Below are 13,408 nucleotides of genomic sequence, written 5' to 3'. Positions count from 1 at the left end.
TTTGCCTTTTTTCATCAGAGTAATGGGGAGCCATAGAAGAGATGTGAGCAGGTGAAGACCACGATGAAGTTTTCGTTTTGGAAATATCCCTCTGGTGCAGCGTGTAGGACGGACTAGAACGGGATGGACATGAGGACTCAGCCACGGATGCCTACAACAGATGTATCTTTGTGGCTGAGAGACTGCACCAGAAGGAAGCCTAAGGCAAGCTGGGCGGGTGGAGGAGAAGGAAGGAAAGGTGAACGGAGGCTCCCGCGTGAGGTCTGCATTCAGAACAAGGACGTACGCAGTTCTAGGCACCAAACAGCAGCTGGGAAGACCCGCCTCCCCTTCCAGATCCCTCTGGGGCGGAGCTCGGGCCAGAGCACGTGACGCCTGGGGACCCACCTTTACTATGGGCAGTCCTCCCGTTCATCCGAGGTTTGACGGGTCGCCACTCTGATCCCCAAAACCTTGACTCTTTCCCGTGGTGCTCGGGGCATCTGTTCTCTTCCGCGTGTCTCTATACGCATCTCCTGCAAAGAGTGGTTGGGGCGGATAAACAGCGCAGCTGTCCTTTGCCCACACTAAAGATGGCGATCCGCAGCGCTCACTCGGGGTGGTGAGCGGGCGCCGGGCCTCCCCGGGCCAGGCGCAGACGGAAAGGCCGTCTCTCGAGGCGACTTTCCGACCTTCCTGGGCGGGGATCTGAGCCGGGGGCGTGGCCTCGCCTAAATGCTAGCCGCGGACTGGCCTTCCGGCGGGTGGGCGGGGCGTCGGCGGCGCCCCGCCCCTCCCTCCTCGAACCGGAAGTGTCTCTCGGTCTTTCCAGCTGGTTGTCATTTCAGTCGGCTCGGTCCTGAGGAGAGGGACTCAGCCGCGGCTGCGGGACCCGGCGCCGGGAGGCGGCGGCGGCGGCGGCGGCGGCGGCGACAGCAGAGGAGGACGAGGGGGAAGAGGGAGAGAAGCAGCGGCGCCGGGCGGAGTCCGCCACCACGACAGCGGGGACTGCGGGACCGGGCGAAGTCGGCGGCGGCGGCGGCCCAACAACCGTGAGGAGAAACAAAAGCCTCCCAAATTGTAGTTTTAAAAAAAACCTGGGGGGGCCAAGAGAGCGCGCGCGCGGGGGGGCGGCCCTTCTCCTTTAGAATCACTACACGAGTGGGCTTTCCTCTTTTCCTCTTTCTGCCCCCGCCGAGACTCGAACTGGGAGGACCGCACGGACCGCGCCTGGGTCCCATGAGGGAGAAACACCTCGGAGCCGCCGAGAGGGGAAGAGGCCGAGCCCGCGGGCCCGTCCAGGCCGCCCCCGTGCCCCCGGGCCGCCCGCTCGCCCCGCGCGAGGCCCGCTGAGCCCCCGATCGCCACCCCCCGAGGGAGAAGCGGGTGTCCCCAGCCCATTTCATGGGGGAGAGGAGGCCGGGGGCAGCCCAGGCACAGCGACCGCAGCACGATCTGCACCCAGAGCCTCGGGAGCAGCCCCGCAGGCCCGACGTGCGCCCCGTGGAGGAGCAGCGACAGGACCGGGAGCGGCGGAAACCCCGCTGCCGGCGTCTGCCCATCGGCCGGCGCTGACCGCCTCCCCCGCCCAGAGCACCTAATAGAATCTCTATATATAGATATATAATATATAATGTTAAATTATTCCTGATTCTTCTTAACCAAGCTGCCGAGAACACAACGTCTTCTCCCCTTTCGCCCTGTTCTGATTTTTATGTGAGTGAAGCTGAACTGCTGAGGAAGACCATATGTGATTGTTAAATTATATATATATATTTTTACTCCGCGCAGTTCTTACTCTTCTCCGTCCGTAGACGCTTGAGAAGCTGTGTTTTTGTCATTCATGTACATTTTCCTTTGGAAAAAGAAAGCGCCTATTTTACTAACCAAAGACTTGATTTTTACCCCCTTCGTTTTTATTCCCTCCTAGAAATAAGCCCAGTTGGATTCATGTCAATGTTTTAAGAGATTTTTTTTTTTTTAGCTTTTTCTTTTCTGTCAGAGACCAGAATTCCAAATCAGAACTATTTAAGGTGATAAGCTGCGATCTTTGAGCTAGCTATAAATAAGACATTTCAAACAAACGACTTAAATTGGGGGTAGAGGATACAAAGGCGTGAGACATCAGGTTGTCCTTTTTTATCGTAAGATTCTGATCCTAAAAATAATAAATGGGGGATTACGGGTTTGGAGTGCTAGTGCAAAGCAATACTGGGAATAAATCTGCTTTTCCAGTCAGATTCCATCCGCATCTGCAGCCTCCACACCATCACCAAAATGCCACCCCCAGTCCTGCTGCTTTTATAAATAATAACACAGCTGCCAGTGGCAGCAGCGCCGGCTCAGCTTGGCTCTTTCCTGCTCCGGCCACCCATAACATTCAGGATGAGATCTTGGGGTCCGAAAAAGCAAAAGGTCAGCAGCAGGAGCAGCAAGACCCTTTAGAAAAGCAGCAGCTCTCCCCCAGCCCAGGTCAGGAAGCTGGAATACTACCTGAACCTGAGAAGGCGAAATCTGAAGAAAATCAGGGGGACACTTCTTCGGAAAATGGCAACGGGAAGGAGAAAATAAGAATCGAATCACCAGTGTTGACAGGGTTTGATTATCAAGAAGCTGCGGGGCTAGGGGCTTCGACCCAGCCCTTGACGTCTAGTGCATCGTCTCTTACTGGTTTCAGTAACTGGTCAGCAGCAATAGCACCTTCCTCCTCTACAATCATCAATGAAGATGCAAGTTTCTTTCACCAGGGAGGGGTCCCGGCTGCTTCGGCCAATAACGGTGCTCTGCTGTTTCAAAATTTTCCCCATCATGTCAGCCCTGGCTTCGGAGGCAGCTTCTCCCCTCAGATCGGGCCTCTCTCCCAGCACCACCCTCACCACCCTCATTTCCAGCATCATCACAGCCAGCATCAGCAGCAGAGGAGGTCTCCTGCCAGTCCCCATCCGCCACCTTTCACACATAGAAATGCTGCTTTTAACCAGCTGCCTCATTTGGCCAATAATCTCAACAAACCCCCCTCTCCGTGGAGCAGCTACCAGAGTCCCTCTCCCACACCGTCGTCTTCCTGGAGCCCCGGGGGAGGCGGATATGGTGGCTGGGGAGGGTCCCAAGGCCGAGATCACCGCAGAGGGCTGAATGGAGGAATAACGCCCCTGAACTCCATCTCGCCTTTGAAGAAAAATTTTGCAAGCAATCATATTCAGCTCCAGAAGTACGCTCGCCCCAGCTCTGCCTTTGCTCCTAAATCCTGGATGGAAGATAGCTTGAACAGGGCTGACAACATTTTTCCTTTTCCGGTAAGATTATGTTCCATTAATAGATTAAGATGAATAAGGAAATGGTTTGGCGTTAATATCTATTTAAAAGTTTGAGTTGTCCACATTCATATCAGAGCTCTTCTTAGAAAATGAGTTAATTACTAGACATTATTTTGGCAGGAGAGGAGTGTAATTTGGAGCAAAATATTCAACAGTTTCTTTGGTAAATTTCTAATTGTAGTCTTCCTGTAGATAATTGTATGAGTTGGCATAATTATGAATACCAGGTAGCTAGTGATGTGGTAATTATTAACTGTAGCACCTTTTTAGCCTGACAAGAGAATCAGAGTTGGTTTTTTCCTGCTTATTTAGGTGAGAATAAATAGTATATAGATATAAATATATTTCATTGTGGAAGCTGATGAGCATTTTCTCCCCATATGCAGTAACTATATAACCAAAAAAATTCATTTCTTTCTCCACTGTAAGGTATTGAGTCACTGAAAACCAACTATTGAATTACAGTTTTCTCACTGGTTACATTTTAAACCTGGAACCTCTCTGTACCATGCAGTCTAAACAGTCTGAATTCATCAATTTGGCAATTCCTCCTTAAACCTCTTTGCAAATTCTGGCCTGCCTTATCAGTGAGGATTGCTAGAGAAATGATCTGAATGTTTTCTTCATTCCCCTTTATTTTTGAATACTATGAAACTGTTGATCTCAGACTGACTCTTTTATGATGCCTTTCACCCATTTGTTTATTTTCCAGTGTTAACACTAGGGGTGCAGATAATTAAACCATTCCTAAAAATAGATTCAGGCAAAGATCACTTGTGTTTCTTGCTACCAGTGTATCTATATTCTGCAAGAGTCACATTGTTTTATGTTTTTGAATTAATGAGCAGCCAGCCTAGGTGATAGATATGAGAAAAAGGGAATTTCATAGTTATTTGAACATCAGATTCCCCACTAAAATTGTATACTTTGAGGGTATGAGCATTTATATGTGTTTGGGAAATTTATATGGGATAATAAGCTAACATTGAGTCAGTCCCCACAACAACCCCACAAGGTAAGTTCTATTATTATCCCCATTTTACAGCTGAGAAAATTGAATATCAGAAAGATATAATAACTTGACCAAGAGCACACAGCTGGTAAGAGTACAAACTCGAGATTAAAAAAACAAGGATTAGAAATGTATCTGTATACGTGTATACATAACATGTTTGCACGCACACATGTGCTACAGCAAGAGGGTTATTTTGGAGAGCTTGCTGCAAGGGCCAGAACAGATTACAAAATAGTTGCAGTGTCCCCAGATATGATGTCAGCACAAGCAGAATTATCTGTTTTAATTAATAATTTGCTTAGTGAGAGAGGAGGTTTGCTGAGAGAACCCTGCGTCATTCCAGGGAATTAAATATCCCTTCTCTAAGGACTCAGGTGTAATGGTTAGGATGTATCTTAAAATATTTGGTTAAATTTAATTTTAGATTTTTAAAAATAATTGTTTGCCTGAGTATCAAAAAGCTATTGGCTTTTGTTTTCTGAAAGGGTTTTTTTTACTCAAACTGAAGAGAGTAGTTATTGTGCTTTAGTGGTCCCGTAAAAGGCTTTTTAGGACATTGGCGATACCATGAAGTCTATTTTTAAAAAGTTGCTTCTGATAGTCCTTTAAACATAAATTTAAGGGAAATTTAATGCAGAGGTAACTTTTGCGAATTATTCATATGTTGCTAATTTAAAAAATCTAAGATGTTATTCCATCCATTTTAACTGGATTAGGATTGGCTCAGAATTGAGTATATTTTTCCTTTTTATTTTGCTGCTATACACTGACAGAATGAACTTATGTGACCTTGTGGTTTATTTTCCATTCTCACGTTACTGACTTTTGATGAAGATTTGCTTTGGGAAAAATGAAAATTTCAGAAAAATGAATAAATGATACATATATGCACATTATTAATATTTTTATGGGGCTAACAGAATGTGTTTAACCTGTGAAACCTTTCCATCAGATGATTTTTGAGAGATTAGGCCGATTTATGAAATAATATAATAAAATAAACTAAGGTTGATACTAAAAGATATTGTTAGAAACTAACTCTTCCCTTAGAATTATTGTCTGTCATGCTGAGGATGGAAAAAGGACGAGTCAGTATACCTGGATCAAATATGGCAGGATTAGAAAGAAAGTTGTTGACTTCTGCTCACCTTCCCGACTGTTTTTTTAGGAGACTGTGTGTGTGTGTGTGTGTGTGTGTGTGTGTCAGAGAGAGAGAGAGGGAGATGGGGGATGAAGGAACCCAAGAGCAAGCATTGGGGTGATCTGAAATTGAAAAAATCTTTATGACAAGAAATTCCTAGTTGGGCTTTGAAAACATCGTAAGAAGTTATTAAACTGATTACTGTGGTGCTTACTTAAATGCAGTTCTTTGTGTGTTTTTCACAATTATTTTTCTGAATCTTTTGGCAAAAAAACCAGTACCATTTTAAGTTGGTATGAATTACTTGGTTAAATTTGATATGAAAAATCTTGACGGTACATTTATTTGACTGAGTGCCGGGAGCCCTAGGTTGTGGTCTTGCCCCTCTCAGTATCACAGCATTTGGGGGCCTCAGTTTCTTCATAAAATGTTGGAGGTGACCTAGGTGATTCCTGAGTTCCTTGTGATCCTAATGCAAGTTCCTGTGAAATTTGAACTGCTGCAACCACAATGCACACCCTTTTTCTAAACACTGCTATCTTCTTTAAATTTATTACCTTAAGCGCTATTAATTTCAGGGAAGAAATTTTATAGATATTAGTAATTCAATTTCCATCACTATTAGAAAGAATTCCTTAGGTGTTTTGGAGAGATCTTGAAATTTACCACAGAAAATATAGGATAGAGCTTACGTGGCTACATAATCATATTGGTGATCAGTCAAAGACTAGTGTGGTATTGTTCTATTAAAAGGAAATAATTTACCTGAAATGAAATTAATACTGGGCAATGCTTATTTTAATTTGAAATGAGTGAGAATGGTTTTTACGTTTGTTTAATGCAAGTTTGGGTACATACAGCGAATTCAGATTAATGATAACATTTTTAATTAGTTTTTTTGGCCAATCTTACCCTTCTCTTTTATCTGTGTTTATGGAGCAGGAGCAAAGATGCCAAATATGTGAATAATCCTCTAAATAATTGATATGGCAAGGCATTATATTTTGGGACTTTTTTGTATTAAAATTTGTTTCTAAATTATTTTTGCTTAGCGTAAAGTTTTCATTATGTAAATTTGGACAACATGCCTCAAATCCAGTTTTCACATACAACTAAACTAATATATATTTAATAGTAGCTAGCATGCCTGTGATATTCTAAGTGTTTTACGTGTATTAACTCATTTAATTCATTCAACAATCCTATGAGGTAGAAATTATTGTTATTGTGTTTATTATTACTATCCACACACAAGATTTGGCTCTTAATCCTTATACTACAGTGCCTCTTAATACATAATACAGGTGACGGTGGGGGAAATGCCTCCTGGAAGCATGTCAAATGAGAGGAACATTTTTACAGTGAATAAGTGATATATGATGATCAAAAGCTGATTATAGATGAAGTTTTGAGAGTAGAAAATAATAGAATATCTTTATTTATCAACTTTAAAATATTAAATAATTTTCAAGTCAGTACTTGTTTGTTTTTAGTTTTTACTATAGACCAGGCACTGAGCTAAGTACTTTCACATATGTTATCTCCTTTCTCTATAGGGTTTCTCAACCCTAGGGGGTTTGTCTTTATTGTCCCAGTTTCAAAATGAAGAAACAAGGCCCATATTCATGTAACTAAAGGCATGATTTGACCCCTACATTAAGGGGAAAAAATCCTACCCATCCTGCAAACACATCCTGGAATTCTGATATCCAAACCAAATAATAGATTGGGACACCTGCCAATAATTATATTTGAATATAGTGCTTTGGAGGGGTGCCTCGATCTTCTGTACTTACAGGAAAGTAAAGGAGAATTGCGTGGTATATATTCTGGTACCCTCTTATCTTCAGCTCAGTTATGCTCCCACTTCCACTAGCTAAGAACCAGCAAGTAGAGAGGAAAAAAAAGACAAAATCTGTCACAAAGATGATCCTAAAACTTGTTTGATAGGGAGACATTTTAGGACTTAGAGCCCATTTGCTCCTACTTTAGACACAGTCATCACAGATTTAAGTTGTCTTAACCAGGCAAGTAATTCATGTCACTTTAATAACTCTCCTTGTGTTGTCGGTTTATTGATCCTTAAAATTATATATGGCATCTTATATCTGTAATCAGAAAGTTACTACATTGCTTCAGTTCTGAAAGTCATGGTAAACTATTAGAATTGTCTGAAGTGCAACTTCATTACGTTTTTTGTTTCTTAATATAGTCCCAAGAGGGATCTTTGCATAGGAAACATTTTCTTTGGCTTTGTATTTATTTGTATTAGAAGAGGGGAAACTAATTTTTTTTAAATTGTGAAGTATGCATTGGATAGTTCTGGCTCCAGCAGAATTGAGATATTGGGAAAACTTTGGGAGAAGCCTATCAGATACGATCTTCCCCCTTTTGGTAGAAAGCCTTTTAACTAGATGGAACCGAAACTTGGGTGGGGTAGAGTTTTTTTTTATTATTTTTTGTTGTCTTCAGAGAAGCCATGGAATATGATCAACTCATTGTTCCATCATCTTTCAGGAAAAACCTGTTTATTGCAAGCCTGATGAATGTGGTTGTTGCTAGTTTCAACTAGAAAGATGCTACTCAGTTCCGGAGTTTAAGCTTTTGAGAGGAATCCCTGTTAGTGTTCATGAGAAAGAAATGGAAAAAGTAATATTAAAATGAACATATCCCTAGTTTGAATTTTACAGTCTGAATTTGCTTTCCTTATGACTTTTCTCTAACTTACTATATAAGGAAAATAAGCTTGAAAATCCGCTATCACAATTTTCAGCACTATGTTGTACCTCAGTTTTTGGTCCCGTCATAAAGAAGACAATGTATATAATGTGTTTCTTTTTAAGGCAGAAAGCCCATAATGTGAGCAGTCATTTTAATTTTTCCTGACGAAACTCATTTTGTATTTAATTGTTCAAAAAAATTATTCTTGCAGAATTCAAGCGTATTTTTACCGTAAATTTATAGTAATGTATAATTTTTTTTTACTTCAAATTTACTGTAGAGTATCATCATTTATTAAAAAAAGTTTTGAAACAGGAGTTCCACTTTCAGGTTTTTAGAAAATTCTTGGTAGATAGAAAGATATAGGGGTAGATCCTATTTTTAATCAGTTTCTGAAGGTGAAACTTGCATAATTACTGAGAAAGGCTATTTTGTGAGGCAGAAATGCAGTAGAGTGAGGCACAGGCTCTGGATCCAGACAGACGTAAGTTTGACTCTGAACTCTAATTAGCCGTGTGACCTTGAGCAAATCTCATAAATTCTGGAAGACAATACCTCATTAAGATAATAATACCTAACAGTGAGGGGTTATTGTGATGTGCCTTAGAAGTATGTGGCCATATTAGCCAGCTTAGCTTTTTTTTTTAATTTAAAATATGGCTCTCTAATATTGAGTAAATTCATGAAATTCAAGTAATTACGAGTATAGCTTGGGCATCTATGAAAAATTTTCAGCAGTCCTTTGTATTGCTTATCTTATTATATGCACTTTACTTTTCAGAGTACCTTTTGATAAGCTAAATGCAACCCAGGACAGATAAAACATTTAGCAGAATTAGCAATTTTCTTGAAGAGAAGTTTTATAATTATATATATGTATATACCTAAACTTTCACTAGCATTGGCGGCCTATTTCTTTCAGTATTTTGTAGAGTTTTGCTTATAATTGTTATTTTAAGAAATTAGTACATTTGATTCCTTTTGTATACATTAAAGGAGACTGTATTTTAATGGAGAATTTGTGATTTTCTTTTGATAAGAGAGAGGACAAGCTACCATAGATTTAAATTGAATATATTTTAGTTTTTATCCTGGAATTGTTTTGGTTTTTTAAATATTTGAATTTATTTAGTACACAGTTATTGAGCACCTGCTATGTTGTGGACTAGACACAGACTACATAGCTCTTAAAAATAGTTTGTATTTGATTTATAATGTATTTCTGATTTTTGCTAACCTTTAAATGATACTGAACATGCATTTTTTTCTCATTGTAAACAAATTAGCAACTAGCCCAATACTTTCATTTCATTTTAATCCATGAGCTGTTTAAATTTTAAGGCAAACTAACTAACCTTCAATTTTAGGTATAACAAAAACAGTGTAAATGGTATTTTCCAATATTTTAGTAATATTTTAGTATGTATGTAGTATTTTAGTGATGGTCACATTTATAAATATACACTTGTGTAAGCTACCTTGTATACTTGTACACAACATGTGCTTATTTAAATTTTGTGAGAAAATGATACCACACAAAAGGCAAACTTTAAATTCTGGGTAGCAGAATTCAGGTTCCATTACATGTCAAGGAAAAAGTCCGTCAGCCACTTACAGGTCTTCTCTCGTGTTTACGAACTGAATTATTAAAATTTAAAGCCTTAAGCTGTACAAGGACTTTTCGTATTGTAGAGTAATTAGATTGGGCAGTTTCTTTTTACTAAATATTTACCAGATACATCCCAGTCTTTTTTTTTTTTTTTTTTGCGAGGAAGATTGGACTTGAGCTAACATCTGTTGCCAAACTTCCTCTTTTTGCTTGAGGAAGATGATCCCTGAGCTAACATCCGTGCCAGTCTTCCTCTACTTTGTATATGGGACACCTGCCACAGCATGGCTTGATGAGTGGTGTGTAGGTCTGCGCCTAGGATCTGAACCTGCAAACCCCAGGCTGCCAAAGTGGAGTGTGCGAACTTAACCACTATGCCACCAGGCTGGCCCCCCCAATCATTATTTTTTAATAGAGCTAAACTAAGGTATAGTTAATTCCTGAGTATTATACATATTAAAGCCATGTTTATATTTAAATAGTGTCTAATAACTTCTAATAGTTCTTCCAGGTTTTTTTGAGGAATGCATCTGGTGCTAGTCAGTAAAATAGCTGTTGTCATCTTACTGTCTGTAAGAACCTTAAAAAACCTCAATATTAAGAACATGCTACTCAGAAAAATCTCCTAATTATAATATGGAAGCCACATTTGGGTTCCAAATACAGCTCTGCCACTTGCTAGCTATGTGACCTAGGGCAAGCTATTCAACCTTCTTGATCCTTCATTTTCTCATTTCTTTTGTCTGGTCTTTTTCAGGATAAAATGAAATATGTCTAATATTCAGCTTCCAAAAGATTCTGTTATTATAAGAAAGCAATTCATCAAATAGAAATATTAATTAAAAATTTTGTGAATAGCACAATTTCTTAAAGTGTGAAAACCATTGTATAACTGGTGTATGGTAATTTGAGCTTAATTTTAAAGGAAAATTTTATTAACTGAACTATAATTTTTTTAATAAAGTCACTGTACTTAAATAATAGTGGGAGTCAGGCTAGATGATTCTCTCATTTTCTTGAACACTGCTGAAAAATTTAGTGACCAATAGATTTTTTATTTTTTGTCTTTTGGTCAAGTTTTTTCCCCCCTTGTCTTTTAACTTCTTTATTATGGAAAAATTTAAATAGCAGACAAAATAGTATAGCAAACCCCCATGTACTTGTCCCCTGGCTTCAACAACGATCAGCTCCTGGACAATCCTTTTTCTTCTATCTTCCTAACCCTCTCTCTTGCCCTTTGTGTTATTTTAAAGCAATTCCCAGAGATCGTATCATTTCATCTGTAGATGGTTCAGTATGTGTCTATAAAAGATAAGGAGTCTTTTTTTTCCTTAAAAACAAATATTTTCTAGTTATTTTTTCAAGAAAGATAGAAACTGAAGCAAGGCCCACATTCCTGGTGCACCTGCTCAGCCTGTTTCACCACTTAACCTGGTGCTAATCTCTAAGGAAACCACTGTTGGCCTCATCTCCTCCCTTCTGGGTGGGGAAGGGAGTTAGTGGTCACGTGGCCAGCAAAAAAACCGAGATCCAACAAAAGCACCCAGACATCAGCTGGTGACCAAAAATTTGGCAGGCAGTTGTCCGGTTTTCCTCTCTCTATCTCAGCCTTCTCCCAGATTCAGGCTCTGGGGACGTGTGGAAAGGATCTCTGAAAAAAGAGAGAACAGGGCAGGACTGAGAGCTTCCTGGTTGTATTTTTGTTTGTCTGGTTTTGTTTTTTAAGAGGAATTTAGAGATTTTGGGTCTTTTGTGGGTCTTTGGATTGCATCAAACTTTTTCGTCTCTTGTTCTCTTTCAACCCACAAATGTTCGATGCTTTCAGTGGCCCGTGTGCTGAGAGCAGGTGACAAGACAGGTGTGCTCCTTCTCACGAAGTGTGCAGTCTGGGGACCTCTTGCTCTGTGTCTATGTATTAAGAAATTCCTTCCGCTCAGAAGACTCTGGAGAGCTAAGGATGTGGGGATGGGAGCTGTCAGGGCCCAGAAAGTCTGAAACTGGGCACAGGCTGCTTTTTGACATTGCTGTCAAGGCTCCCAAAAGAGAAGAAAGGTCGTTATAGGACGCAAGCCTCAGTTTAGGAATAAAGACTGTGTACTGAGTGGACCATTCTCTCTGCTGACTCTGGACCCTCATCAGGCCCAGCAGCCATGGAGCAGAGGAACCTGGATGGCTACTTAGCAGCCAAGGATAGAGGAGTGGCCAGAAGGGTGTTCATGACTTCGTTCCTTAGGGCTGAGTTTTAGTAGTTTTTTTACCAACTTTCTTTAATGACCTCTAGCCCTGAATAGTTTATTAGGTAGGAGAAATCTTATACTGATATTTTTGGGTTCACAGGTTTTGGCCCATTTTGATTATCTCTATTAAAATGGGCTATAGGAAATAGCACAAAACAGCTGAATTCTTCTGATACAAATAATACCTAATTTAAAATGTTAGTTTCAGGCTCTTGCTCTTGTGCCAGAGAGAAGGGCCAGAGGAAATGTATATTGAATGGGTCTACTAACTTCTGGGTCGTCACATACATATCTCATTTCTCCTTACTGCAGTTTTATAAGGGAGGTGTAGGCCTCCTATTGCTGATGAAATCCAGGTTCAGAGAGGCTGCAGTGTCAAGATCATATGTGTAGTAAGTGGTGATTTAAACGCACATCTTAGAATAGATTTTGATTATTTCTCTTTGCCAGGCAAGGTGAGAATGAATAGTCAACAAGAAGGGGTCTATTGATCCAGCAACTGAGTAATCAAGTCTAGAATGCCGGTTTGTCTGTTTAATACACGTAAGGGATGACAATAAATGTTTACCACTTTAAGGATTTCTAATGTTCAAAACAAGTATGGTTTATTTAGTGAAGGTGGAGTAAAAGAAAATTTTCTCAAAGGCTTTCTGGAGAGGTCTGATTCGTCAATTCATATGGAACAAATGGAGCTATTGATCCAATCAGGGTAATGCACTGAAGACATTCTTTCATTTATAGTTTATTATTCTGTTAGGGAGTATTTGGTAGCCTAGGATCTGTAAGACTGTCTTTATTATAAAGCGGTCATAATGAGAAAGTACTGACTGAAGAGGGAACCTGCTAAGAGATAGGAGATGCTGCTAAATGTGGTTTCTCCTACTTCAGATAATCACCTCTTTGACTTTAACCTCTGACACTTGTTCTCTGCATTCAGGCCCCGCTTGCAGTGAAGGATTTCATACCTTGCAGGTGTTAATAGATTGAAATTTCTAAGTCATGACAAGGCTTATTTAAATGCAGTGCTTTTCTGAGCTTCTGCTCTGAAGTCAGACTCTGCCACTTACTGTGTGACTTTGAAGGCAATTAGTTAACTTCTCATACCTTAGTTTGCCTAAATGGGGTTGATAATTGTACCCACTTTACATGATGGTTGTGAGGAACTAATGTATGTAAATCATACATAATTCATGTAAGATGCACAACACTGAGCCAGGAGTAGCCACTTTAATAATGGTGGTGATGATGATGATGGACTTACTGTATGCTACTTATATGCTGCAGTCTGTGGCTATGGAGATGGGTGGAGCTCACAGTCCAGTGGGGAAATAGCTATAACAGTGCTTGTTCATGTCATGTGGGATGTCAGCATGTTAGGGGGACACGGAG

General features: G+C 40.4%; 1 protein-coding gene across 5 annotated transcripts in view; it reads left to right on the top strand.

The window, feature by feature from the left end:
* Nucleotides 1–935: 935 nt before the first annotated feature.
* The window catches only part of CPEB4 (cytoplasmic polyadenylation element binding protein 4), a 63,721-nt gene continuing 51,248 nt past the window's right edge, over nt 936–13,408 (top strand). For 4 of the 5 annotated variants that reach the window (XM_014832881.3, XM_014832879.3, XM_070517079.1 and 1 more), the window contains exon 1: nt 1,981–3,275. In XM_014832881.3, coding sequence (XP_014688367.1) covers nt 2,151–3,275 — 1,125 coding nt within the window. In that variant the 5' untranslated portion in view covers nt 1,981–2,150. Of the gene's footprint in view, nt 3,276–13,408 lie in introns of all 5 variants that reach the window. The other variant, XM_014832880.3, reaches the window with a different exon arrangement.

Source organism: Equus asinus, chromosome 9 (genome assembly GCF_041296235.1).
Source record: "Equus asinus isolate D_3611 breed Donkey chromosome 9, EquAss-T2T_v2, whole genome shotgun sequence".
NCBI lineage: Eukaryota > Metazoa > Chordata > Mammalia > Perissodactyla > Equidae > Equus > Equus asinus.
Note: the sequence above shows the minus strand (reverse complement) of the source record. Positions and strands in the feature narration are given on the sequence as shown.